The sequence below is a fragment of the Platalea leucorodia genome (genome assembly GCF_965183815.1).
Source record: "Platalea leucorodia genome assembly, chromosome: 5".
NCBI lineage: Eukaryota > Metazoa > Chordata > Aves > Pelecaniformes > Threskiornithidae > Platalea > Platalea leucorodia.
Window position 1 is genome coordinate 2,962,902 of NC_138827.1, and position 27,619 is coordinate 2,990,520.

General features: G+C 52.5%; 1 protein-coding gene across 1 annotated transcript; it reads left to right on the top strand.

Moving 5' to 3' along the window:
• TRAP1 (TNF receptor associated protein 1) lies at nucleotides 1-27,412 on the top strand. The gene is made up of 18 exons (XM_082313000.1): nucleotides 1-95; nucleotides 6,288-6,455; nucleotides 7,898-7,980; nucleotides 8,390-8,530; nucleotides 16,428-16,499; nucleotides 17,204-17,364; nucleotides 18,580-18,689; nucleotides 18,878-18,951; nucleotides 21,538-21,693; nucleotides 22,079-22,199; nucleotides 22,328-22,397; nucleotides 23,575-23,722; nucleotides 24,251-24,436; nucleotides 24,729-24,867; nucleotides 25,117-25,202; nucleotides 25,677-25,822; nucleotides 26,204-26,276; nucleotides 26,567-27,412. Exons 1-18 carry the CDS (start codon nucleotides 11-13, stop codon nucleotides 26,666-26,668), a joined length of 2,121 nt encoding a protein of 706 aa, XP_082169126.1. The 5' UTR covers nucleotides 1-10; the 3' UTR covers nucleotides 26,669-27,412.
• The last annotated feature ends 207 nt before the right edge of the window (nucleotides 27,413-27,619 follow it).

A 27,619-nucleotide genomic window follows, 5' to 3' on the forward strand; every position in this document is an offset into this window, starting at 1 on the left:
TGCGCGCGGCATGGCGGCGGCGGCGGCGCGGCGGGGGCGGTGCCTGGCGGCTCTGCTGCGGCCCGGGGCCGGGGCCGGGCCGCGGGTGCCCGCAGGTGAGGCGGGGCGGGGCGGGGCGGGGCGGGGCGGCCCCGCCGGCAGCGGGAGCCTGCGCGGAGCCGCGGGGGGCCCCGGGGCCGCGGGCCCGGCGGGGGTGGGCCCGGGGCGGGCGGCGTGAGGGGAGTGCGGGCCCCGCCGGGCTGAGGGGGCGGCGGTGGGCGCCCGCCCTGCTGCCGGGAGGGGAGGTGGTGCAGGCCTGCGAAGGGGGCGTGTGGCGGGTCCGGGGCCGTCTGCTGGCCCGTATAGGGCACATAGCGTGTCCGGGGCGTGTGGCGGGTCCATGGTCACCTGCTGGCCCGTATAGGGCACATAGCGTGTCCGGGGCGTGTGGCGGGTCCATGGTCACCTGCTGGCCCGCATAGGGCACATAGCGTGTCCGGGGCGTGTGGCGGGTCCATGGTCACCTGCTGGCCCGTATAGGGCACATAGCGTGTCCGGGGCGTGTGGCAGGTCCGGGGTCACCTGCTGGCCCGTATAGGGCACATAGCGTGTCCGGGGCGTGTGGCGGGTCCATGGTCACCTGCTGGCCCGTATAGGGCACATAGCGTGTCCGGGGCGTGTGGCGGGTCCATGGTCACCTGCTGGCCCACATAGGGCACATAGCGTGTCCGGGGCGTGTGGCGGGTCCATGGTCACCTGCTGGCCCGCATAGGGCACATAGCGTGTCCGGGGCGTGTGGCGGGTCCATGGTCACCTGCTGGCCCGTATAGGGCACATAGCGTGTCCGGGGCGTGTGGCAGGTCCATGGTCACCTGCTGGCCTGTATAGGGCACATAGCGTGTCCGGGGCGTGTGGCAGGTCCGGGGTCACCTGCTGGCCTGTATAGGGCACATAGCGTGTCCGGGGCGTGTGGCAGGTCCATGGTCACCTGCTGGCCCGCATAGGGCACATAGCGTGTCCGGGGCGTGTGGCGGGTCCATGGTCACCTGCTGGCCCGTATAGGGCACATAGCGTGTCTGGGGCGTGTGGCAGGTGCGGGGTCACCTGCTGGCCCGTATAGGGCACATAGCTTGTCCGGGGCGTGTGGCAGGTCCATGGTCACCTGCTGGCCCGTATAGGGCACATAGCGTGTCCGGGGCGTGTGGCAGGTCCATGGTCACCTGCTGGCCCATATAGGGCACATAGCGTGTCCGGGGCGTGTGGCGGGTCCGGGGTCACCTGCTGGCCCATATAGGGCACGTAGCGTGTCGGGGGCATGTAGCAGGTCCAGGGTTGTCTGCTGGCCCGTATAGGGCATATATCATGTTCAGGCCATGCAGCATGTCCAGGTGTACTTCCTGGCTCATGTAGGGTCTATAGCATGTCCAGGGTCATCTTCTGGCTCATATAGGATATATATCACATTCAGGTCATGCAGCATGTTCACGTTCTCTTTCTGGCTCACATAGGGTGTGTAGTGTGTCCAAGTTATTCTGCTGGCTCATACAGGGTCTATAGCATGTCCAGGGTCATCTGCTGGCTCATATAGGACGTATAGCATATTCAGGGCATGTAGCATGTCCAGGGTCATCTGCTGGCTCATATAGGATATATAGCATGTTCAGGTCATGCAGCATGTTCAAGTTCACTTCCTGGTTCATATAGGGTGTATAGCATGTCCAGGGTTGTCTGCTGGCTCCTATAGGGCATATAGCATGTCCAGGTCATACAGCTGGCTCATATAGGGCATATAGCATGTCCAGGGTCATCTGCTGGCTCCTATAGGGTGTACACCATATCCAGGTTAACCTACTGGCTCATATAGGGTGTACAGCACGTCCAGGTTCATCTGCTGGCTCATATAGGGTATGTAGCATGTCCAAGTTCATCTGCTGGCTCATATAGGGTATGTAGCATGTCCAGGTTCATCTGCTGGCTCATATAGGGTGTATAGCACGTCCAGGTCAGCTGGGTGCTGGGAAAGGAGCCGAAGACGTCGGCGTTTCTGTTCTCTGGCCGTTTCAGTAGCGGGCAGCCTGGCAGAGGAGCCTGAACCCTTTGTGTTTCCCAGGGGCGTGCTCAAGATTTCACCCAAGAGACCTGGCGAGGGCCGAGGGGCAGGAAAATCCGAACTCTGAGGTCTCGGTTACAGGACGTGCTGTCTTATCGGGGCCGTAGCGCGTGGGTCTGGAAACGTGCTTGCGAGTTGTCATCAACCGAGGCACAGTGAGAAGCTTCCTGCACGTCGTCTTTCTGCCGGCTGTGAGCAGCCCCTGCTGCGCTCAGTGTTTCCTTATCTGTCGTCTGGCTCCTAATCGACAGGTTTGTAAGTTGTCAGTGTGGTCTGTGGTTTCCCTGTGGGTTACGAAGAGAAAATGTGACGGAGGAAATCGTGTGACAAATAGGGTCGCTATCGGGGTCAGACTGTTAGATTTATTGTGCCATCGAGTGCCACTTCGGTGTTTCTGGGCAATTCGGTTCTTCCACCACGGAAATCCCCAGTGGCTTGTTAGCGTCCGTGTCTGAGAAAGAAGCCGTGTGCCTCCGTTGGGTTAGACGTACTCCAGCAGAGCCAAAGTTTTATTCCTTAACCTGTCATTCAGTTCCTTCAGGGGAAAAAAATAGCGAGCAGGAGCTGCGTGGGGTGGGAATGAAGAGGCAGGAGCAGGAGGTGGTGTCCTTTCGCTTGGATGCAGGCGGGGATCCCTGCCTGCGAGGACGGGCCGTCTCTTCCCCTCGGCCGTGCAAAGTTGGCAGCGTTTTCTCTTGGCTCTCACAATGCTGAAGGCTAAAGCTGGTGCAGAGTTTGATTCCGGGAGATGTGGTGTGAGCGGATCGGTCAGGGACCCTCTTCTCCCTAGATTCGTACAGGATTTGGCGCCCAGCTCGAGAGCCCTTTCTTCTAATGAGGTCTGCGGCTTTATTGCTCGTGCTCTTCTTTGCAAGAGCATCCTCAGGCTTGCGACTGCACAGCAATCAAGCTGTTATGGTAATTTCTGCTGACCTAAATTCTCCGCTTTGTTTTGAGCCATGTACTGCTTTGTGCTCGATTTCCCATCCTAAATTTCTAACTGATGTTTGGCTTGGCTAAATGCTCGCTGCAGTCCTGTTCCCAGAAGAGGCTGTGTTTCCTGGGGGGTTGGCTGGGTTCGGGAATCACTGAGGCGTCCTGGTGCCTGGATTGAGAGGAGTCCCCGAGACCGAGGGTCCTTCTCTTTTCTGTGGCATGTTCCCCGCGTGCAAGGCCAGCCCGTGGTCGTATGCACGGGAATAGGATCCACAGAGAAGGGGAAGCTGGAGAGGAATGTGGGCATCTGCCATCTTTTACGGTGCAGGTGGGGCAGTGATGCAAATAGGAAGGTATGCGGACTGTGATAAAGCTCAGCATTTGATTAACTCGATATAAAAAAACTGATTTGCCCCAGCACATTGCAGCGCTCAACCGGGGCAAGAGCCATCCCTTCCTTATCTCTTGGTCTTAGGAATTTGTCTCTCGAGTTCATTCTGAGCCTCGCTTTACCCTGTTAACTCAGCGGACACTTTCTCAATAGATTTTGTGTGCCGATAATTGTGGTTTTACATCCAGAATTGCCTGGAGCCTTTTCCCTGCCGGCCAGGCAAGGGCTCCGCAAGAGACAAACGGTCTGAAGTTGCTGCAGCTTGCATTTAATGAGCCTTATCTCTACCTGGCACAGGACAGGCTGTTAATTAAGGATGATAAGACCAAACATTACACAAATCCAAAAATAACTTCTGAATTGATGGGTGGTGATTTAGTATTGTGCTTTAGAGGTAGGGAGACAAAAAGCGTGAATACATCAACAATTATAAATAGCTGTAGTTTCTAGAGTCAGCTAGTGTTTATGGGCTGGGGGGGGACCTGTTTGCTGGCTCCGGGGCCTTGCTGCCTGGAGATCTGATGATAGAAGTGGCCTCGAGGTTAGCACGGAGCTGCTGCTGATCTGCTTCTCTTTGGGATCCTGGAGTCAGGGAGGGAGCAACATTCCCTCTTTTATTTCTGCTGGTTGGGAAATGCGTGTGTGTGCGTACGTACAAGCGCAGATTTTTCAGAGTATCCTACACCATCTAGCATAAAACGAGCATAAAATATGTAAACCCTCCGTAAATACGTAAATAAAATATGTAAACCTTGGGCAGATTCAGGCCTTTCCTCTCTGAAGCTCGATGGGCTGGACAGACCCACGGCGAGTTCTCCGCTGCTTTCCGCTTCAGTCACCCGGGCTGTTTTCCTTGGTGCTTTCTCAGATGAGCCCAACAAAGGCAGTCGAATGAAAGATAAAGAACGTGTCCTGTGATAATGCGGCAGAACTGTTTGTGACGCAGAGAGCGAACAGTTATGTGTGTAGGAGGTGTTCAGATGCATTAAGAACTATTTGTGGGCTCTTTTCTTTAAGGGCAGAATGACTGGGGAGTAATTCAAGCTTCTGGCTGGAGAAGTGCATCTTGATTCAGAGCTTTCTGGGAGGAGGAGGAGGAGGAGGAAGAATGAGGACTGACAGCCTCCTCGAGCAGCTCTTGGGGATGAGGTGCAGGACCCAGAAGCGCTGTTAAAGCTCAGGAGTTTGCGTTCACAGGATCTGGAGTGAGCGAGAGCCCAGCCTGATGGTCTGGAGCAGCAAAACCTGCTCTCGGTGACCATACTGGCTGTAGTACCCGCTAAGGCGGGCAGGACGTCTGCAGAGCACTTGTGAAGGGAGCCTGAGACCTCCCAAGATGAGCTGGAGGACGACGAGGGGTGCTGGTGAAAGGGCTGGGACGCCGAGTTCACCCACGGGCTGTGACAAGGTGGAGGAAGGTTCAGGAGGGAGCTGAGCTCTCCCAGCGTGTCAGCTGGACTGGAGGGCTGTAGACGGCCAAAGAAGCTGTTTCCAGGGAGGTCATGGGTGCACTGGAGGGACTCCCACCATGCCAGTGGTTCTCAGCTCAGCCTTTGGGTGTTTTTGTACCCATTCGTCTAAAGAAAGGACAGCTTGAAAATGTGCCTCTTGCAGGCCTGGGGTGGAGGGTTTGTCTCCTTTCCTTGCTTGATGAAACAGCTTGCGAGCAGAGAGCGAGTCGTAAGAAAAGCCTGGGCTTGTCGCTGCTTCCAACCACTCCTGTTGCTTATCCAGACTCTCCCCGCTCTGCCCAGGCCATCCTGGTCACTCCCCTGCCTCCCAAAAGAGCCCTGTCCATTTATGTTCCTTGTAGGGTTGGGGAAGGCCAAGTCACCGCCTGCCCACAGCGCAGCTGCGTGTTCAGATCGTAGAATCATTTAGGTTGGATCATGGAGTCCAACCGCATCCACACCCTGCGGGCTCTTACTCTGGCCCAGGCCATTCTCACTGCAAGTCAGAAACCACACCGAGGAACTGGCTTTGGACAGAGCTCTGTAGTGCTGTACATGGTCTTTTTGTGGCCAGGTTTGGCTTTGTTTCATCCCCCAACAGAGAGAAGCGTGTTTGGTTCACCTGGGCACAAGGGAAGGAGGAGAACTGGGAATCCCAGTCCTTAACGGGGCATGTGCCGTTTCCTGACTCGTCTCTCATTTTCCCTGCTGGTTGCTTTGTTGATTAGTGACTTGCTGCATGTGCTGCTTTTTCCAGAGCTGGCTTTGTTGGAGGATGTAGTCCCTGTGCTCTGTTAACCGTGCTCAGACAGTCAAAGGCCAAATATTTATTACCATAAAGTAACTGGAAGTGAGCAGGAGGAAACAGATTTTGGTGCCTAGAGGCCTGCCTGATGGTCAGCGTTAGTACAGCACCCAGAGAAGCTGCGTGTGCGGCAGAGGCATCTCCTGGAGGTGCAGGCTGCCTTGCTTGCACCAGGGTTTTACGGTTTCGCTGGCGGTAATGTGGGAGTCATCGTCGGCTTGGCCAGGTAACAGCAATGAAAGCTGCAGACTGCGTCTTCCTCGCCAGTTAATTCGTTGTGAAAGCTACTGACTGTCATCTTCTGGCTAGAATTTTAATTCAGAAGAGACAGTCTAAAGTAGCAACTTGCCCTTCTTATGCAGTGAAGGCAGTGAAATGGTGGGTGTTGAATTGCAAGGGAGCTTCAGTCTTGCTTGGACAGTGTAAGTCATAGAGTCATAGAATCATAGAATCGGCAAGGTTGGAAAAGACCCTTAAGATCATCGAGTCCAACCGTTATCATTGAGTCCAACCGTTAAGTCCCCACAGATTGCTTAAATGGGACCTTTAAAGAGTGCTCCTGTTGCTGCTGATACTTGTGATTTATACTGAAATACCTTGAATTGTGTCTTCTAGCAAAAGGAGCAGCATGTCTCCAGAGACAAATACTCCGTCGTTGGAGCCTCCAGTACAACGTTCCTGCCACCAGCATTTCCGCTGCACGGACGTACAGCACGCAGACAGCGGAGAACAAGGAAGAAGAGCCCCTGCACACCATCATCAGCGACACAGAGAACGTGAAAGGTGGGCAGGAACGCCGGTGTCTTGTGGGAGCGCTCTTGGGGCGCAGGCAGACCCAGGACAACGTCTGGGTGCGGCTGTACCCTGACTCTGAGGGTGAGCCCTCTGCAGCAGTGTTTCTGCCTCTGGAGGAGGAGCAGGTATTGGTCATCGCATCCTAGCTGGCAGACTGCCGTTCGAATCTGTGTTGCACCATCACCTCCCCAAAACTGGAGCGTGTAAATCAGGATGGCCTTTACTGAGAAATGAGGCCATCAAGACTGCGGGAAGAAGTTGCATCTGTGGGCTTAGCCAGGCAATTGATGGTCATACATATGTGTAGACACTCTGCAGGCACTAGAATTTGCCTAAAAAGAGACTTTTGTTCCAGAAGCAAGCTGTGCCTGCCCAGGTCATTGCTGTGGATCATGGAGGTCTAATGAGTGGTGTCAACCTTTTAGTGAGAACGAATTGCTTTGCACATCTCCAGGGAGAGGTGCTTTAAAGCAAAGTCACGTGAGTTATTCAAGCACAGAAATAGCATCTTCGCTCCGTGCTCCTGTGGCTTTTCTGGCAGGTACTTTTGAGATTGCCAGGCCGTGAAGCCCCCAGAGGGGTTGATGCACTGCTTCTGGTGCTGTTCACACCCCAGCTTCGCCCCGGTCACTGGGGAACGTAGGTCCTCGCCAGCAAGGCGTGGCAGAGCTGATGTGTGACCCATGGCTTCCCCCACGTTGCTTCAGGGTTCGCTAATGCCTCTAGCAGGAAAAAACGCTATTTTTAAAAGGCTGAGGATGGTCTTTCAGCTGAGATGTTTTGTAGTGTTATTCTTTCTGAGGAAAATTCTCTTTGTGGGCACAGCTACCTACCTGCATCGGTGGCTGTACGTACGCGCTCCCTTGCCTGCTCCACAGAGACATTTGAGAATCTGCCTTTTTCTGCTGAACGCCCCAAGTGGTGTTTGGGCACGAGAAATGCTACCTGGCTGTAGAAGCTCTTGGAGCAGGGCACGTGCAGATGGTTCCCTTGAAAATCGAGCGAAGGAAGAGTATGGAAGGCAGGCTATAAACCACAGGAGGCACTTGAGAGAGCGGTTGGGGATCGCATGGAGCCACACATTAGGAACAAGGGGAACCACCTTTCACTTCTCATTTACCGATTGCTCTGCAGCCCAGACACCGTGGCCAGTGTGCCGGTACTGCAGGCTTTGACTGCCTTGAGGTTTGTGTGCAAGGAGTTGAGGTGCAGAGGCCACGTGTCTGCTTGACAAAGTGTGCTGCCTCACAGGGGTGTGTAAACAACACCTTTGTTGTCATCTTGTTGGAGGCCGCAGCTACCCGTGTCCTGTCCTGCTTCAGGCTTTCGCTCCTGGGAAGCTGAAGCACGTGGTAAGACTGCAGTTTTGCCTTCCTTCCCAAGAGGACCCTGGTGAAGTGCCTTTAGGTGTGTTTGTGATTTTATTCTAGGTGCAGCCTCTAAACATGAGTTTCAGGCTGAAACGAAGAAACTGCTGGACATCGTTGCCCGTTCCTTGTACTCAGAGAAGGAGGTAAGGAAGCCGCTACTCGCTGGTAGATTTTCTGTTGGCAAAGCCCTGTCTCTGTCAAGGGGTACATCCAAACCAGTTTTGCTGGGAGAATGCCTGCTCAGTTTCCCAGTAAGTCCTGTGCTGTTCACATGGTGTGCTTTCTTGAACAATGTTTTCTTAAGACACCTTGAAAATGTGTTCACGAAACCATTTTTAAATACGGCCAGGTGACTCTGTGAGCCTCAGAGCCTCTGCACTTTACTACTGAGTTCAGACGAACTGTTCTCCTGGCAGATAATGGGGAACCACAGTTCTTTTTCTAGCGAGCGGGGAGTTAGTTTGTGAGTAGGCAATGAGTTCCTGGGTCTCTGGCAGTCCCGTGCAGTGGATGAGGCCAGGCTGCAGTGTCAGGTTGTGTCTCCTTCCCCAGGTATTTATCCGGGAGCTCATCTCCAATGGCAGCGACGCGCTGGAGAAACTGCGTCATCGGCTGATGGCAGAAGGGAAGGCCTTGCCAGAGATGGAGATCCATCTGCAGACGGACAGTGGAAAGGGAACCATCACGATCCAGGTACCTCCCTTTGGTAACAGGAGAGCGTTATTCCCCGCTGCTCCCATCCCTAGCCTTTGTCCCGTGAAGGATCAGTGGAAGCTGAGTGGCAGCATGGTCCCGTGGATTCCCAAGCCTGCCTGAAGAAGTGTCTTGTCTTCAGCTGAACTCTGGTTCATGAGGCTGTAACCTCAGGATGTGATGAGAAACCACGAATTTATCTGCTCCCCACTTGCCCCCATAGGAAAATTCGCTGCTCCTTCTTTCCCTGTTAGGAACTACCAGTAGCTTTTCTCCCACTGCCTCCTCTGGTGCGCTTCTCAGGTTGTGTGCGCGTTTCTCCCCAGTGGAAAAGTTTGGAGTCTGGTTTTATCCTGACCTTTGGGAAGGAATTCTGTCACCTCCTTAAGTCAGAGGTGTTACATGGTAGCTCACAGACCTTCCCTCTCGCCTCAGTCGCTGGGGGATGCTGGGGTGCTGAGAAGAACCTCCCATTGCTGATTGTCTCTATCTCCTCCTGCTCCAGGACAGGCCAAGTCCAGCTGATGCTGAGGCTCTACCCTAACGTCCAGGTGGGACTATAGATTGTGGCAGTACCGTAGCACTTGCCTGTCCTCCTTTCTGCAGCCCTGGTTTTGATTGTTCCCTACTGATAACAAAATGCGTAGCAGCAGGGGAGCGATCAGCGTAAGCCTGCTCGCCTGCGGACTCGGTGTGGTGAGGGAAGGTGGAGCTGCTCCCTCTCTCTGTACTTTGATTGCTCTTGTTCGTGGCTGTTGTCCAGGGTGGAAGGCTGAGGCTCAGGTTTGGTGTTTTCTTGGCAAAGTTCTTAACGCAAAGAAGGCAAACTGGTAACGTTCCTTGTGGACCGGTGTCAGCTGTGAGAGCGTAGCTGCGGACTGTTCTCAGGAGAGCAGAGAATGAGGCAGAGAGCAATGTGTAAGTGAAGGCTGACCATAGCGGGTCCAGGGGAGATGTGGCACAGACAAAGCACTTGATCTGATATTTTTCATGTGGGACAAAAGCACTGGCTGTCAGAGGCTGCTCGGTTATTTCATACTTCTGTTTCTCTGCAGAACGAGCAGCTGCGGTTGCCATGGGGAAGTTAGTGATCGTCAGTGGGCAACACAATCATCAACCCCAAGATTCTCAAACCGTAATGCAGAGGCTTTGCTATTGCTGTCACACCTGACTATTGCATTTTCTGACTGCTGCGTAACACTGATTCTTTAATGAGCTCCCGTTTAGCCCCAAGTAGGGCGTCATTCCTGTCTTGCTCTTGTCTTTTCCTTTTGAGATCACAGCGGACGCGTAGCCTCCGACTCCATCAAGACGTTCTTACAACTCATGTCCTGTAACTGTGGAAGCTGTCCCCTTCTTTGGCAGTTTGGCTAAGAGCCCTGTTTGCCCACCTTGCAGACGGGGTGCATTTGACGCCATACCCAATGAGATGTGCTAGGGATTTGTCTTTTTATAACCCCCTACCTGGCTGCCTGTGCATCTCTAATGCGACTAAATGAGTCTTAACTAGGAGGCTTTTAACTACAGCGACACTGCGCTCTGAGAAGGCAGAGAGAGCAGCGCTACTCCAATCCCTTTTAATAGGTTTGCCTTCTCAGTAGTGCCTAAAGCTCCTTACCTCCAGTGAAGGATTTATTTATAACCTCTTGAAGAAACATACTGCATGTAACAATTGCTTTGAACAAGCCTCATTCAGAACATTTCCCTGTCTTTCAGGAATGCAAAGGTGCAAAAAAAAAACTTGCCTGCAAGGATTGAGGCAGAGAGGGACCTGTCCCTTAGTCGCTGTTTTGTTTTCTGTACTCACTGGGACCAAAACAGAAGCAGCAGGTCCCTCGCGCGTCATCTGTAGCAATGGTCACCCCAGTTTTTTCTAGAAAGGTCCCGTTCTCTCACTCTGACCCCTAGGTTCTTCTCCTCAGATCTTCATGCTGCTCTTGGCCCCTGGATCTGCTGGGTCTCTCCGCTCCCCTTCCAAGCCCTGTAGCATCTCTTTGTGTCTCGCTAGTTGAGAAAAGGCAGGTCTGTAATGTGTGACGGCCTCCGTTACAGACTCGTTCCTGGGGGAGCTTATCTAGCTCCAGCAAAGGACTACCTTCGTCTCTGTTAAGTGACTGCCGTTCTGCTTACTTCTCTGCCAGGACTGAATTTCACTCGTAAGCACAGCAGGACTCGGAATTTTAATATGATGTTCTCATTCAGGGATATCCTACCTAAGCATTGCCAAGTGTTGTATCTGCTAAGAGGGGAATGTTCGCTGTCTAGTTCACCGGCTTACGCCACCTCAGTTCCTTCACCAAAGTCCTGCCATTTTCGCAAATTCCACTGTTTCCGCCACCCCTCTGAAAACCGCCTCATTCTGTTTCTAGGACAGCTCCGTCTGGTAGCAGCCACAGCCTGCAAGGTCAGATCTCCAAAGAAAATCCACTTGAAAATGTTAGGGGTGTGTTTTCAACGAGGACGGATCTGCAGAGCTCTGCAGTTCTGCGTGCTAAGGCTTTACAGACAGGTTTTTTGGATCCTTTGAGGTGGGAACAGAGAACCCCTTACAGACCCCGAGGCCCTGTGACCACAGAGCTCTCCTTCGACACCGGCACGAGGCTCCCCGTGGCCGGCTGGCGGCAGGCGCTTGGCTGTGGCGCAGTCGGTGTTGCTGCTACTCAGCTCTGCCGTCTCTGGTGGTAACCCTGTGTTTGTGTGAGCTCGGGGGCTGGAGCCATTCTCGTTGCTGGTGCTTAATTTAGGGCTAGGACAGTTTAGAGGAAATTGTTTGAACTGTTTACAGAGCTAATAGCTGCTGCTGCTGGGTGAGGGAGTGGGACTGCTGTTTTAACACGGGTAAGCAGCATAATTGCTGTCAGAGCTTGGGCTGCTCAGTTCTTTGCTGGGCTTCCTCCTTGCTGTTGCAGTCATCCAAAATCAGTGTCTGTGAAGCCACAAAATAACAAGTTTGCTGTGTTTGGGAGGAGTTAAAATGACTGCAAACACCACTCCTCCCTGCAACAGCTCCCCGTATCACTGGGCAGATCTCTCCTGGCTTATGAGTTATAAACAGTCTGCAAGGAGGACTGGGCTGTCCTGAGGCTCTCACGGGGAACCGAGACGTTCGGGCTTTAGCAGTTCAATGCAGGTGCACCCACACGCGCAGCGAAGCTCGGTGCAGGTGGGGAGCCGGTCCCCCTCCACGCTGGGTGGTGTCCTGGCAGCCCCCCGCGCTACCAGGCTGCAGCAGAGGGAGGGTTACGTCGTTAGCTGTGCGCAGCGCTGCAGCATCCGTCCGCCGCTTGGGCTTGCGGAAGCAGGGGAGCAGGGGATGGACAATAATGCAGGTAGAGGTGGAGGGGTAAAGCCGGCTCTACTTGGGCGAGCCTTAGGTGGAATTAAGCTTACAGAAACGTGCCGCTGATTGCAGGGGTGGGGTAGAGCTTCCAGTCGTTGCATCATCTTTAACAAATAAGCTAGGGAACCAGAAATATAAACGCATCTCAAATAACCGGCGGCCTAGGGAAGGAAGTGCAGAATCTTTTCTTTTCTTCATCTTCATGCCGGAATAAGAGCATGTCACGTTTAAAAATGGGAAATTCGATGTGGATAAAAGGAAGTACTTTTCTGAACAGCGGGTATTTAGACCTGGACGGGTGGAGGCTGAGCCCGTAGCAATGCTCGGCATTGTTGAAAATACTGTTAACACAGGGAATTGGAAAGGAAAGGAAACCTCCGGCGCTCTGCTTTGGACAGCTTCCACGTACTAGGCCAAGATTACCTTGTACCTGTTTGCATCGGGGGGCTTTGTGCCTTTTCTTCCGTTCGTGGCTGCTGCGGATGCCGTATTGGTTCTAAACCAGGACGCTGCTCCAGTGCAGCTGCCGTCCTGGTCTTGTGAATTTTAAGTCTCTTTAAGTAAGGTATTTAAATAACAGGGGGGACACTTGCTAATTGGACCTTTTGGGATTTTATTACCTTATCAGTTGGCGAAAGCAGCATGTCCTTGTTTTGTAACGTAGTCGGTGTTCTTCTGATGCCCCGTTGAGATTTTGCACTGAAATAAGCGTTTCAAGTGTTCGTTTTGCAACGAAGCGAAATGAAAGGCACGGTAGCTCCGACACGGACCTCTAACTGCAAGCATTTGTCCAGATGCAGCCGTGGCAAAGGCAGCAGTTAATGGTTAGTTAATGGGTCGTTTGGTGTAATGAGGCTCTGCAATACCTTAAATTGGACTCAGGTAACGAGCAAAGGTGTTGCATTACCTAGGTTTTTGTTTACCAGCTAAACTAAGCAATTTGTTGTTTTAAACTCGATTTGTTGCTGTAATTATGTGCAGCTTGTTTCTGCTTTACCAAAAAGTATGATACGAATACAAGAGCTGTGGACTGCCTGATTTGATGAGATGGATAGTGGGGTCGAAGGTGTTCGTTTACCCCTCCGTCAAGGAAGACGGAGGTCCTCAGGGCTGCGGATTTCGTGGTGGGAGCCCTGAGGTACCGCGTGCCTGGCAGTTTTCCAGCCGTCGTTACGCAGAACGGTCTCTGTTTGCAGACGTCCAGCACCCACGCCACGAAGGTTAGAACAAAGTGCAGAGAAAGCACAAAGGTCCCGTGCGGTTCAACAGCGGGCTTTGTATCTTGGGAGGTCTCCACACACACAAAGGTGCTAAAAGCAATGTTCAGCTGCTGTCTCTTCAGGGGAAATGTTACTTAGTTCAGAAGTGTAGTTCAACACGCGTGGCCATGGAGCTCTTCGTAGTCCTGCAGAAGTTGGGGTGAAGGTCTGTAGCCTTGCAGAGGGACAGGGCTGTAGAGGGCCTGGTTCAGGGGGAGGCTGTTTACTCTGCACCCTAAGAAGTCCCAGAAGGGAAATTCAACCAGGTGAGCAGGTTGTTGTTCTTCTGAGTAACAGAAGGGCTTCTGTAATTAACCTTCAGCTAACGAAGTGTCGGCGCACTGAAAACCCTGTTTCATGGTATAGAGTAGTTGGATTCTCCAAGCTGTGGAGAAGCATTTGTCACTTTGAACTCTGAACATATCCCTCACGTCTTGTAATTTGTGGAGCTCCATGTACAATTTGCTTCGTGCTTTTCCGAATAACTAACTCTGCTGCGGCTGTTTTTAGCCTGATAAAACTTTTCTTGCAGACTGAAGGGAGGGCTTGAAACTGTCTGCAAGGGAAGAAAAGTTGTAATGTTGATGGTGGAGCAACGGCAGTCCTTGCATTTAGGCTGGCAGATCGCAGGTAGTGCTTGCAGAGGGTTGTGTGATGACACGGTGGTTCCCGGCAAAGTCGCCCAGAGGCCGAGCAGCAGCCTGTGCAGAGAAGGGCGGTGGAAGTCCCGCCAGCTCCTTCCTTGGATTTCACGGAGCTAGTGCTGCCAGCGCGTTCGTGGGGCTGTTCGTGGGGCTGTTCGTGGGGCTGTTCGTGGGCTGTTCGTGGGCAGGTTCATCTGCTTCCCATCGCTGAAGAGGGCCTGCTCTGCAGAAGCCGAGCTCCTGTCTCTCCACCGCCACCGCCACTTTCTTCCCCGTTCCCTGGAGCAGCACCATCTGGTGAAGGGAGCCGAGAAGCGCAGTGCGAAGGCCAGCCGCAGGAAACGCGTACGCTGCAAGAGCGGTTTGAATCTCGATGGCGTTTTCATCGTAATCCGCCCAGGTGTTTTCCTGCAGTAGGAAATGTCCGCTTTGCCAGGATCTTTGGCGGGCCACCTAAAAGGACGCTTTCCCTGCTCGCGGCTCGGCGCTGTTGGGGGAGCAGACCGTTTTGAGCCATGCTCTCTTTGTTCGTTGCGATTCACCCTCATCAAACTGTCTCCAGGAATTGTCATTAAGCATTTTGCAATAAGTTTGGCAGGGCATTCGGAATTCAATAGCCAAATAAATTCATGGGGTAGGGAGATTTTTTTTTTTTTTTTTTAACATACTGGAATTTGGGAATGACATGCTGTGCTATAAATAGGAGTGGATCAGAGGAATTAAGAGTTCTGTTCAGGGTCTGGCATGAACAAAACCTGAACCAGATGCTGAAAACTTTTCTTTCTGGCTTTTTCTTCCCTGGGGGAAGGGACCATGTCAGATTCCTGAGATTTTGCCATACCCTGTTTGTTTTTCCTGGCTTTTCATCTCCCACTGTTGAGATCTTCATAGAATCACAGAACCCTTTAGGTTGGAAAAGACCTTTATGATGATGCCTTCTTACCAGGCATCGTCCCTCTTCTCAGCCAAGATGACTGATTGGCCTTACCATATTTAATCAAGTGGAAGGTGTTGCTGTGCCGTGACTTGTGGGTATGCAGAAAAACGTCTTACCCGCATGGCATCTCGCTCGATAACCTCACAAGTTGACCACAGTTTGATTCTTCAGTGGAATTAAACACTAGATTAAAAAATATGTACTGGCATTAACTTACTTTGCTAGCAAAGAAGCCCAGTAAATGCCCCACATGGGTGGTAGAGGCTTGCTGTGCCAGAATTCACTCTGGCATCCCACCTCCGAGCCATCTAGCAGCAGCCCGTTCCGCTCTAGCTTGTTTTGCTGATGCCTGCACGCCAAATCCCACCCCTGCATTAAAGGTGTCAGCCCGCTTCTGGGTGTGCAGGCTGCCGTCAGCTGTAATACAGGTACTCGAGTAGAGCTGAACTCCTCACGTGAACGAGAATCACCTTTCAGTTGGTTAATTTTCACGCTGCTGTTGCCTTACGGAGTGGCTCAGAGAACCTGTAAGGTTGGCTTCTCGGGATGTTTCTGTCGGGTGGAGAAGCTGCTGGGATTTGGGAGGGGGAATGGCGCTTGGTTTTCAGAAGTAGCGTCCTGGCGGGCATCAGCTTGCGCTTTGCTTCTGTGGAAGATGTGTGTGTAGCAAGTCTGAAAATACATTGGACTACAAAGCGGGAAAGATTTTTGTTGGGGTTCTGTGTGAGAGGGTGGCGGTTTCTAGCTGGGGTTTGCTGTTATCCGTGTTGCCTTGGGGTCGTGCAAATGTGTTGTGGCAACAAATGAAGTTGCAGCCTAGTCTGAGGCTTGCTGCAGCCTTTTCTGGATGGTGCTGCTGCAAGGTCTGCTGCCCGAGAGGCGTGCGCTAACAGCAGGGAGTTGTTTATCTGCATGCAGGAGTGCAAATCTGGATTAAACTGGGGAAGACAGCAAGCAGCATGCCTTCGAAGCCTGGACAGAGCACCGTGAGGTGCGGCCGGCGTGCCGTACTTCCCGCTGGGGTTAGACTGCTCCCACGGGCACTGCAATACCCAGCTCTCGGGGACCTGGATGCTGAAAGCTTCATACTCAAGTCGTGTGGAGCATAATGCAAGGGGGAGAGGAGGAGGGAAAAGGCAGGGTAGATGCAGATCAGCGAACGTGGTGCTTGTAGACAAGGGTCTGCCTTACCTGAGAGTTAAGGGATTCACTGCTCTGCCACTGATTCCTGGGGTGAGGGCATCGGTTCCCCATCTGCAGATTGGAAAGAATCTGCTTCTCGCTGCCCCTTAACTCCCCTTCGGACCTGTTCAGGAACGGAGACTGTCTCTGTACGTGCACGGCACCTGGCACAGTGAGGCTGTGACTGGGTTGAGATCTCTTTCCAGCGCTGTCATCCTGTGTGTTTGTAGAGGGGTGCAGAAACCAGCCTGTCTTGGCGTGGCTTTGTTTTCTCTCAGTAAGAAGCTTGAGTCTCTGAGCTTTCTGGTAGCTGATAGCCCCAAGGCGGCTGTGGCTGCCCCTTGGAGCTGTGGGCCTTTTGAGTCCGCTGTCCTGACCGTGTGCCGGTGGAGCCACAGCTGGAAGTCTGCTGTTGCCTTTACTGCTCAGCTGGCTGGGAGAGAGTGGAGGTCAGAGGTAGGAGTTGCTCGGGTGCTGGTCGCTAAAGCAATGCTTCTCTGCTGATGTTTCAGCTACAATTGCTGTTTCTTTTCAGGACACGGGTATTGGGATGACCCAGGAGGAGCTGGTTTCTAACCTCGGTACCATTGCTCGATCAGGCTCAAAGGTAACTTGGGATGAGGCACTCCTTCTCCCCCCTTAGAAAAGTCTTCTCCAATTATAGTCACTTTTATTCTCCCAGTAATTTCTCTTTCATCCCTTGGCCCCCAGCCCAGCTGTGAAATTACACCCCTGAAACCTACCCGTGGAGTCTGCTGGCTCTTAATGGTCTCCGCTGTGTGCCGTGGGAGGCCCGTGGTGCCCAAGCAGCGCTAATGGGCCCTGTGTGGAATGCCGCTGCACCTGGCTGCCCTCACTCCTAAGAGCAAATGCCTTCCTCCCCAGGCCATCGTTATGGAGGGGCACGTGCTCCCTCGGCATTCACCCAGTGTCCGGGAGGGCAGCAGCTGTGTCCTCACGCTGGCAAGTTGTTATATATATGCACCTGATTTTTTTTTCATGTCCGGAGTCACCATTTTAAGGTTTCGTGCTCCTGATTGAATAAGCCCTCGCTTCTTTTCCTTTACTGCTAGTGGCAGCGAGTGCTGCCCTAAGCAATGCTCCCCTTTTCCAGAGAAACCCTTTTCCTTGGGCGCCCTCCTCGGAGCGCCAGCGCAGAGGCGTGGGATGAGGGTGCTGGACTGCCAGGCTGCAGTACCTGGCGTAGGGCTGCATCAGTGCTCGGAGGAGCCCAGCTGGAGGATGGGTTGCAGCCTCCCAGTGGTACCTGAAGTCACTGTGCACTGGTTTATATCTCCTTTCTTCCTCCAGGCTTTTCTAGATGCTCTGCAGAGCCAAGCTGAAGCCAGTAGTAAAATCATCGGCCAGTTTGGAGTAGGTTTCTACTCAGCGTTCATGGTGGCGGATAAGGTGGAGGTGTTCTCACAGTCGGCAGAGCCGGGGAGCCCAGGCTACCACTGGTCTTCAGATGGGTAAGTCTGCAGAACGGGATGGAAACGTGGGGGTCCGTGTCCAGACCAGGCACGGACTGAAAGCTGTGCAAAGCAAGACAGGGCTTGTGTGGTCTTTCATGACCAGACTTACTGGTTTAGATCCTGCTCAGATTATACACGGTAACAAAGTGTGGCCGAATGTGCCAGGGTGAAAAGCCCAGGGACAAACTTGCTTTGCCAGAGCAGGCGTGTTGTGGACAAAGAGAGTACCTGCCTCTCCTGTTCCTTCCCTGCTGGCAGGCAAGCATCTTAGCAGTGCCCCAGACTGGAGAGACAAATTTAATCTCCTTGGTTTAGTCGTCCCCTGGCTTTTTGCTCGAGGGCACCCACAGGAGGCAGGGCTCGTGCAGTGCTGTGGCTCTGTAGGCACGGGTCTTCTGTGGGTCGGATCTGTGTCCTCATCCTTTGCTTTTTCCTTGAACTTGCAAACATCTGTGATGGCAAAGCTGTGGGCTGCTGGACTGTGTTGAAATTGGAGTGACAAGCTCTGCATCCCCTTAAAATCTCTTAGGAATAAAGAATTCACTAAAAGTTATTTAAATTCTTGAAAAAACATCTTGTAACTGAGACATCAGACTGTCTTGGGCTGCAGGCAAGCTGCTGTATACTGCAGTCTGTATTGCCGTTCACATTGAACGCTTGTCTGTCATCGCTGCTGCCGTCTGTCCCCTGGGTCAGCGCTCTCACCAGTGGTTGATCCCCATGTGGCATTCACTTCAATAAAATTCACTTAGCAACAGGGTAGGAATGGTCATCCAGAACGAGCGCGGCTGCTTTTTGTTGTAACCGGTTACCGCATACTCCAGGGGAGATGCGAATGAGGGCCCGCAAACAAGTCGGAGTTGTCGAGGGAGAAGGCAGGAGCCTCGGTGTTACAGTCGCTGTAGGGAATGTAGGAGAGGAGTTGAAGGCTGGGCCCACACAACCTGAAATTTGTTTGAAGTTTGTTTCCTTTTCGGTAGAGGCTGCTGGCGCCTTTGGTGTCCTGGGTCTGGAGTCTCCGTAGGGAAGGCAGCCACATGTTTTGGGGGGGCTTCTCAGAGGCACAGAGAGCATTCAGGCATTCAAGATTTTTTGCCCGTTCCTCTTGGCGACGAAGTGTTGTGTGTGCTCTTAGTTTAAGAGGATATTTTTATGTCCCACCATGGATGTATCCGAGGCACAAGCTGACACGGGGTCTGTTTCTAATCCTAGTTCAGGGATGTTTGAGATTGCAGAAGCATCTGGTGTCAGAACGGGGACTAAGATTATTATACATCTCAAAGAAGACTGCAAGGAGTTTGCAAACGAAGACCGAGTCAAGGGTGAGTGGAGGAGGGAAATGCCGTTACCTGCTGAGGGGCTGTGTCAAGTCTGTTGCTGCCCGCTGAGCGGGAGGTGAATTTACAGCTGTTTTCCTCTCCTGCGACACCTTTCCCCTGCTGCTACTGAAGCAATTCTTACTGTGTTGTTTTCACAAATGTGACTCCTCTCTGTCTGCTTTCCGTTCCAGAGGTGGTGACAAAATACAGCAACTTCATCAGCTTCCCACTGTATCTCAATGGGAGAAGAATTAACACGTTACAGGTGAGCAGGAGGGCCCCAGGCCGGTCAGTCGTGGAGATGAGCCATTGTAATCCTCCACTGGAGACGGGAAACAGCATAAAGCCGCTGCTGTCCCTAGAAAGCAGGGGAGGATTGTCCAGGATATCACGGACCCTGTAGTGATCAGTAAATTAGAACAAAAGGAGGCGATCCAGCAGAAGGCACGCCTGGAACTGCTCGTTTGCGTTTGCTGGAGAGAATTCTTGCAGATTAGCCAAGCAGTTTTTATTTATAGATATCTTCTGGATTCTCCCTTAATCAGAATGATTATCTCAATGCTTTATAGTGCTTCTTTTAACTGTTTAAGCCAGGTAGCGTGTTAGCGATGTAGGGATTGCTCACGTCGCTGGTGTTCTCTCTGTCCTTCAGCATGAGGTAGCCAGTGCCAGTGAATGGTTGGTTTTCGTAGTGGCTCGGCTCACAGCCTGATTTTCTTCGCAGCTCTTAGCTGAGCACTGCTTGACGCTGGCATTTTCTGACCACTAAAAATTATATAGCAGCCAGATCCATTTTAGTCAGAAGTTGTCGGCCCAATTGCAGGAATCACCTAGGTGAAATGAATTATTTTTAAAACAAAAATCTATGAATCATTTTCCTCCATCATCTCCTTTTCTGGTTGGTTAAAGCTTCCTCACCTAAGAGAGCAGGTAGAGAGCGTGCGTGTGGTTTTTCTGTTTTCTGGAACGTGGCAGTGAATGCACAAACTTTCAAGACTGTGCTTAAATATTGTCTCATGTTAATTTATCTAAGGTTCTGTAATTGGTGTTATTAGTCACTGATATTTATTTGGATTCCTGCATAATAGTGTTTCTGTTCCAAAGGCTTTCTAGCTGTTTCCTTTAAATTACAAAACCAGAAATAGATTTAGACAGCCGCTTGCTCTTTCTACCTGACAATCAATAGAACAGACTCCCTAGAGAAGAGCAGTACTAGAGCAAGGGGTGAAATGCCCTTAATAGAGTCATGTACTTCTTATCAGAAAGTCTGTTTTCCCTCGGGATACAGCAACAGCTTTATTCTCATTATGCTCCCATTTCAGGCCTTTTCTTTATCCAGGATCTTGCTTTTGCATTTTTCTGCACATCGATATCAGTTCACTGTAAACAGAGACGTAGTTAGATCCCTGGTGTGGATTTTCCTCGATAAGCTCTTGAATGCTTGCCATGTCGCTGACAACGTGGAGTTAGAGGCTTTTCCGGTCTAACTGCGATAACTGTCGCTACAAGTCAGCCTCTGGGAAAGCAGCACTTCACCTAACAGCAGCTGCTGTAAAGCACCTTAGTAGCCAGTTGAGTCCGTAATCCTACCTGTGATCCCGCAAACCCTCCAGGACACTTGCCTGTGCTGGAAATGTTATGAAGCCACTGGTGGAACAAGGTTTTGAGGCTTTAAGGAGTATGGCAGCGTGGCAGGGCTGCCAGAGCCTTGAGTCCTTTGGACTGGTAGGTGGAGGGGGGGGCTGGATGTTTGTATTGCCCCCAGCGATCGTTCCTGTCGCTCATTAGGGCTCGAGTAGAAAAGAGTGGCAGTGAGCAGAGTGGGCTTCACCCGGCTGGAAATATAGAATCGTTAAGGTTGGAAAGGACCTCTGAGATCGTCGAGTCCAACTGTTAACCTAACTGCCAGGTCCACCTCTAAACCCCGTCCCTAAGCACCACATCCACACGTGTTTTTGAACACTTCCAGGGACTGTGATTGCACCCCTGCCCTGGGCAGGCTGTTCATGAGATTCTTAGTTGAGTCCCCATGCTTGTTAAATGGGCAGAACGTCCCACGTCCTTGCTAAATGCTAGTCTTTTTGCTGAGGTTCTGAAAACTTAAATGTGGTGTGAGCATGGACTGAATGCTCCAGAAAGCGTTGGGGTGTTCAGAGCAGCAGCAGGTGGAAAGCATGGCCACGGGGAAAGACCTGGTCTGGAGCTCATGACTTTAACTCACGTGCTGATGTGAAATGGTACTGCCGAAGCGCTTTCTGACCCTGCAGCAGGGGTGGCCGAGTGGTTCACAAAGCATCTCCTGATCTGCTGCAAACCAAATCAGCAGAAAACAGACGATCCAGGAGTTGCTTCACAAGCGCTCAGCTGACCTTGTGGTGGGATAGTGACCTTGTGGTGGGATAGTGACCTCCATCAGGGAGGCAGGCCGGTTGCAACAGACCTGCTTAAACTTTTGCTTTTCTTTTGTTTGTTGGTCAGGCCAGTCAGTTGAGCTGGGCTAACTGTCCAGGATGCTCTTGGCTGGTAGCGAGTGTGAGGCAATGGAGGTTAGCCAAATCCCTTGTGTTTTGGGCTAAACAAGGCTGCCTTATATATGTTGCAGGGCAAGAGCACCTCTATGGGAGGTGACCCGAGATCAGCTGAGGGGCAGTAATTTGTTAGTCTGTGATAACGTGCCTGTTAATGCATCCCGCTGCCCTCGGGCTGTGCAGAGGAGCCTGTCGGTTTGAAAGACTGTATGTCCTTGCTCCGGTGCCCTGGGGGGAAAGCGTAACTCTGAAAGAAGAGCCCTGCGCTGTGAGGCCGCAGGTACTGAGAGCTGGTGGGAACTCATCTCCCTGCTCCTCCACAGGCACTCTGGATGCTGGACCCCAAGGACATCGGCGAGTGGCAGCACGAGGAGTTCTACCGCTTCATAGCGCAGGCTTACGACAAGCCCCGCTACATCCTGCACTACAAGACCGATGCTCCCCTCAACATCCGCAGCATCTTCTACGTGCCTGAGCAAGTACGTGCCCTTCTGTCCAGGGAACAGTGGGACATCTGCCCAGTTGCTCTGAAGAGGAGAGGAGAGCTCCTTAGGGAGAGGAGACGGCTAAGGCTGCAGAATGGCAAGGAGGAATATCCAGTGTGGCATCTCTGCAGTGGGCTGGGTGCCACAGGATAATGGTGGGGGTATGGAGTCATGACAGGAGCAGGGAGACGGCTTAGGTAGGTCCCTAGGGAAGACAGCCAAGATTTCGGCTCTCGTTGGGTTCAGCACTGGTAGCGAAGACCACAGTGTGACCTGGTCAGCTGGCGCAGCCACAGAGATGCTGCAGAGGAGAGTATGGTAACGCCACCCTGCTTTCAGTGTGGTGCTGGTGTTACCCTTCTGTCTCTTGTTGCTGCAGAAACCATCCATGTTCGATATCAGCAGGGAACTGGGCTCCAGCGTTGCCCTCTACAGCCGCAAAATTCTCATCCAAACCAAAGCTGCGGATATCCTGCCGAAATGGCTGCGTTTTCTTAGAGGTGTGTGCTGGGACCGGGAATAGCGGGGCTGTGGACCATGGTTTCCACGGGGGGGTGAGGCGAGGGGCTGCTTGCTGAGCCTGGCGCTCGTTTTTGCCTCGCTGTTCAAGGGTTGCTCTGTGTTCCAGGTGTTGTGGACAGTGAGGACATACCCCTGAACCTCAGCAGGGAGCTGCTGCAGGAGAGCGCCCTTATCAGGTAAGCAAGAGGTAGATCCTGCGGACTGCTGAGGCTCTTCCAGCTTCTTGCTGGTCGAGGAGGGGACGTTGTGGGATACTTAGGGAGGCTTGGAGGAACCTGGCATGTAAGCGGCAGCATTTCCATCCTCGAGAATTTCTGTCGTCTGTAAAGCAACTTGTTTCTCAGCCACGCTGGTCACATCTCGAGATGTAGGAGCAATGTCCTGTGTCATACAATCTGCTGCCGCCTGCTCGGGCCACGTGCCCCTCGTGTCCTAGGCTGCCTTTCGGTATCTCTGGTCTAGAGCAGTAACAGCGGATTTGCTATTTAAAGTGTCTGGTCTGCACCACCAAGCGGTTTGGAAAACAAAAGCAAACAGTAAGCCAGCTGTCGATACTAGGAAGCTGGGCCGTACTTTAGCGTCACCATTATTTATGTGTAGATCTTCAAACAGCACCTTGTGCCTCTTGTCTCCAGACTTTCTTCAAAGCTCTGCTGTGCTCACACACGCCGTTGTCAAAACCTGAGTGCCAGCCAGCAGAGTTTTCACTTGGTGTGAGGCCCAGCGAAGCTGACTGCCGGCAGGCCGGTCTCCTCTAAGAGCCCCTTAGATCCGGCTTTGGTTTTTCCTTACTTTTTGTCCTTCGAGTCCCCTCTCAAACATCTGCCATTGGTGGAACTTGAAGGAAGTATAAGAGTAGGCTCTTACTCCTTAGCGTTGGTGCTGTTATCTTGTTAGGTTTGATGGCTAACTTTGTATTCTACGGCTGGTGATCTGCCTTTACCTTCGCTATAGGCACCGAATTAACCCTGTCATTTCACAGTGGATTTTCAGGCCTTCAGAAAGGGTTCCTCCAAGTGCAACCCTTTTATAGCCGCTTCCTTCCCGCGTTTAAGGGCATCTGGGGGAGTGAGGCAGATACCCTGTGTGCAGTTGGTTACGTCCTGCAGCGTCGCTGAGTCACGAGTCAACTGAAGATTTGAGCTTCGGCAGTACGTTTGTACCGCAGCTCTAGCTGTCTCTCCAGCTCGAGAGCTGCTCTTGACTGAGATACAAGGAACAGATGTAGAGCCACGAGGGAAAGGAGACAGTGGACCCAGAGTTTCTTCTTTGTCTTCATGTTTGCAAATGCGTCACTAAAACCTCTTGTCTTGGTCTAGCAGCTGTCTTTAAAAAGGCTTGTTCCTGCTGCAGGAAGCTCCGAGATGTTTTGCAGAAGAGGTTGATCAAATTCTTCATTGACCAGAGCAAGAAGGACCCTGAGAAATATGCCAAGTTCTTTGAGGACTATGGAGTATTCATGAGAGAGGGGATTGTCACGATAGCAGAGCAGGATGTCAAGGTACCAGGAGTCCTGAAGCACTGCAGCTGGTGGGAAAGATTTCTGGCTCCTACTGCGACCCGCGATGAGGGGGGGCTGTTGCTTCTCTGTGAACCTTACACGCCCCTAACTTGTGTTCCTGGGTCTAACAAGAGCGACAGATTCTCTAGCACCCAAACTCTCACTCTTTCTGACTGGGTGCTGCTTCCCACTTAATTTGAGACACTGCAGAGTCTCTGTCCCCACACTATGGTGTCAGCCCTCCCTGATGCAATAGGAACTACAACAGGCAATAAAGTAGGGCTTTCCCCCTACTGTTGTCCTCTGCCTGGATTCCCATTTCCAGGAGAGCTTGACCTACCTCCTGTCTAGGTCGCTGTTCTGCCTCCTTAATATCTGGAGCAGGAAAGGAGGGACTCGGAATCCCCTGAGCCTTTTTGCAGGGCTGCAAACAGGCCTGCGTGCTGCAAAGGGAATTCTTGGGGCTGGGAGTGGTCAGGTAGAGCTATAGTCACCTGCCCTCAGCTCACGGGAACACATTTCTTCCAGGAGGACATAGCAAAGTTGCTACGTTATGAATCGTCCGCCCTGCCCGCAGGCCAGCTGACCAGCCTGACTGACTACGCCTCCCGCATGAAGGCAGGGAGCAGAAACATCTACTACCTGTGTGCGCCCAACCGGCACCTGGCTGAGCACTCCCCATACTTCGAGGCCATGAAGAAAAAGGACATGGAGGTGGGTGAGCAGTGTGCCATGGCCAGGGGAACTCCCGGAGCTACTACGTCACTGGTCAGGGCTCATTGGGATCTCGCTTTCCATGGGGCAGCAGGACTTGTTCAGCTGAAGACCTCCCACCCATGGTACAAAGCCCTCCAAGGGTTTGCTGTCACTTGGGGCCCTAAGCGATAGCCACCGTGGGGCTGAACCTGCAAGTTTCCCTTCTCGCTGTTTGGTGCGGAGTTGCTGTGGGAAGGAGGAAATGCTGTTACATCCCAAACAATGTGTTATTGTCCCTTTTTTGGCACAGGTCCTGTTCTGCTACGAGCAATTTGATGAGCTGACACTCTTGCACCTTCGGGAGTTTGACAAGAAGAAGCTGATCTCGGTGGAGACAGATATCGTTGTTGATCACTATAAGGAAGAGAAGTTTGAGGAAAGCCACCCAGGTATCGTGAGGCTCCCCTGGCCTCCCCAGTGCTGCCGCCCGTGCCAGCCAGCACGGGTACACCTCCTCCAGCGCTCTCGCAGCTCCTGAGTGTGTGAGCAAGAGCGCTCCGTTCCATCCCGCCATTCTCACGCTCTGAGGCAACTTGCAGTTCTTGCAGATCCCTTTTATCCCACGTGATCAAAGCTTAAGCAATTTGCTAATTTAAACTGTAGATGCAGGCTCAGATGTGCCCTCTTTCCCCTGCCAGCTGCAGAACGTCTGACAGAGAAAGAGGCTGAGGATCTGATGGCCTGGATGAGAAATGCCTTAGGCTCCCGAGTCACTGGTGTGAAGGTAGGTATTCTGTGACTGGGAAACTGGGTACAGGAGATCCACGGAAGTAATAATCCAGGGAAAAAAGATGGTGGTTGATTGGGGATCTGCTGCCACAGATTTTTCTTTGGACCCTGAGAGAAATCATTCTTCTCCGTGCCTCCTTTCTGTAAATGGTATGAACGCTGGCATTTGTCGTTTGGTGTGGTGGTGGTGGTCAGCGTGGCAGCGGAAGAAACACATCTTGATGTGTAATGAGCAAAGCCCATTTTATCGGTTCATGCTCAGGCCACCAGAACAGGCTGGTGACCGTCTCGCCTGCAGACCAGTGGGGCCATTTGGGCCCCCGGCTTTCCTGCCGGTTTAGGGGTTGGGACAAATCGTGCAGAGGCTTGGTGGGGATCTGTGCTGAGGAGACCCCGAGTTCTTGAGCATCCCCCATCTCTAACCCATGTGCATTTTCCATCTCGGCACTGATTGCTGTTTTTGCCCCAGGTGACTACGCGGCTGGACACCCACCCCGCCATGATCACTGTGCTCGAGATGGGGGCTGCCCGCCACTTTCTTCGCATGCAGCAGCTGGCCAAGACCCAAGAGGAGCGTGCCCAGCTCCTGCAGCCCACCCTGGAGATCAACACGGGGTAAGGGGGAGCAACACCAGCGCCAGGCCGCCGCAGTCTTTCTGGGACGGAGGCAGAGAGGAGACAGTGCTCCCAATTAGCAGAGCCCTCCCCGTTAAGTGCAGCGTGTGCCGCAGTGCCTTGGTCTGTGAGGCCGCATGGCACGGTTGACGTGAGCCACCCGCACACACAGTGTCCAGCCCCAGGACAATGGGGGTTATAGGAACAGGATGGGAGAGAAGAGAGAAGTCCCCAGAAGGGGAGCAAGGAAGTTGGAACTATTTTGGCCTTTAGGTAGAACCTTTTCTGTCCCACCTTGGCTTAGCTGCTCATTCTGGACGTAAATTTCTCATTGTGTCTAAAAATACCAAGTCTCAGTGTTGATCTCTCTCACTCTTACAGGCATGCTCTGATTAAGAAGCTTAACGAGCTGAAGGACAGTCAGCCTGATCTGGCCCAGCTGTTGCTTGATCAGGTGAGAGCCAGGCCTTCTCCAGAAGCAGCACCATCCTCCCCAGAACCAGCTCGCAGACCATGCGTGGCAGGGAACAGGGTGAAGCCCTGGCAGCAGGCAGTAATTGCGTCCTTCTGTGGTCCCACTTTGGGTATTTCTGGTACTTGGGGTCCGTGTGTTTTCCTACCAGGTGGCCTAGAAGACATGCTTGGTCTCAGCATGCAAATCCTGGAGAGTGACAGTCGCTGCCTCCCCAGCTCTCATCCACCTCGCTCTTGCTGCTTATTTAATGCTTGCTTCTCTTTTTTCAGATTTATGAGAATGCCATGATAGCAGCAGGACTGAATGAGGATCCCAGACCAATGGTGAACCGGCTGAACGAACTCCTCACCAAAATCCTGGAGAAACACTGAGCCCCAGAAGACTGAAGGATGAACTCTGTGCTGATCGCTCTTTCCTCAAGTGCAGTCGCTCTGTCAGCTGTTGCAGCATCTGCTTGCAAGGACTGTGCAGCGAGGGGTTCACGTGGCAGCGGGCCAGGGAGAATGCAGAGGACTTCCAACCCTCGCTGCACAGGGAGGAGCCGGTTGTAATTATTAGATCATATGTCATTAACCTGTTCGAAGTGCGGTGTTCTTAGTGGGAACAAAATCCAGAGGTTGCTGCTAAAACAATATGCCTGAATTTCTGCCGCAAGCCTGAAGAGCCTCGTTTCATACTGCTTCTAGAAATGGCCTTTCCCAAAACAGATGTTGGCAGCAAGATTCCCAGTTAGGTCTGTGAATACACCCCCCCGGCCACTGAATCCCTGTGCACCATCGTGCTCTGAATAAGCACTGACAGAATTAATTAATTTGTTAAGAAACCCCCACCAGGCAGGAGGAGTTTGCCGGCATGGAGATAGATTGCTGCCATTAGCAGGCACAGATACCGTTGGTGGAACATGTCAGTCCAGTCCCGTGGCAGAAAAGATCACCGAGCTGCTGGATAATTGAGTTCATCCTCGTCTTGCTGCGGAGAGAGGGAAGTAACTGGGAGACAGCTTTCCAGCATGCGGCTTTCTGGAGAGTCTCCAGGGTTTTTGCCTCTTCTGTGGGATTAACTGCATGTCTAGCTGATCTGTATTTATCATAAATAAACGCCTCTTCTTTTCCAGACCCCCTCCACTCTTCTCTCTTCCCCTTACTTTATTGGTCTTTGTGTCTTCCAGCTGGTGATTTGTTGGTGGTTCTCTCTTCAGATGCTGTTTGGTTCTTCAGGGCATCAAGCACTGGACAGTGGTGGGAAGAGAGGGCTGTGAAAACAGTAGGTAGCAGCAGAGAGTGTGGAGGGAAAACAGGAGAATCTGCAGCCGTGAGCCCTGT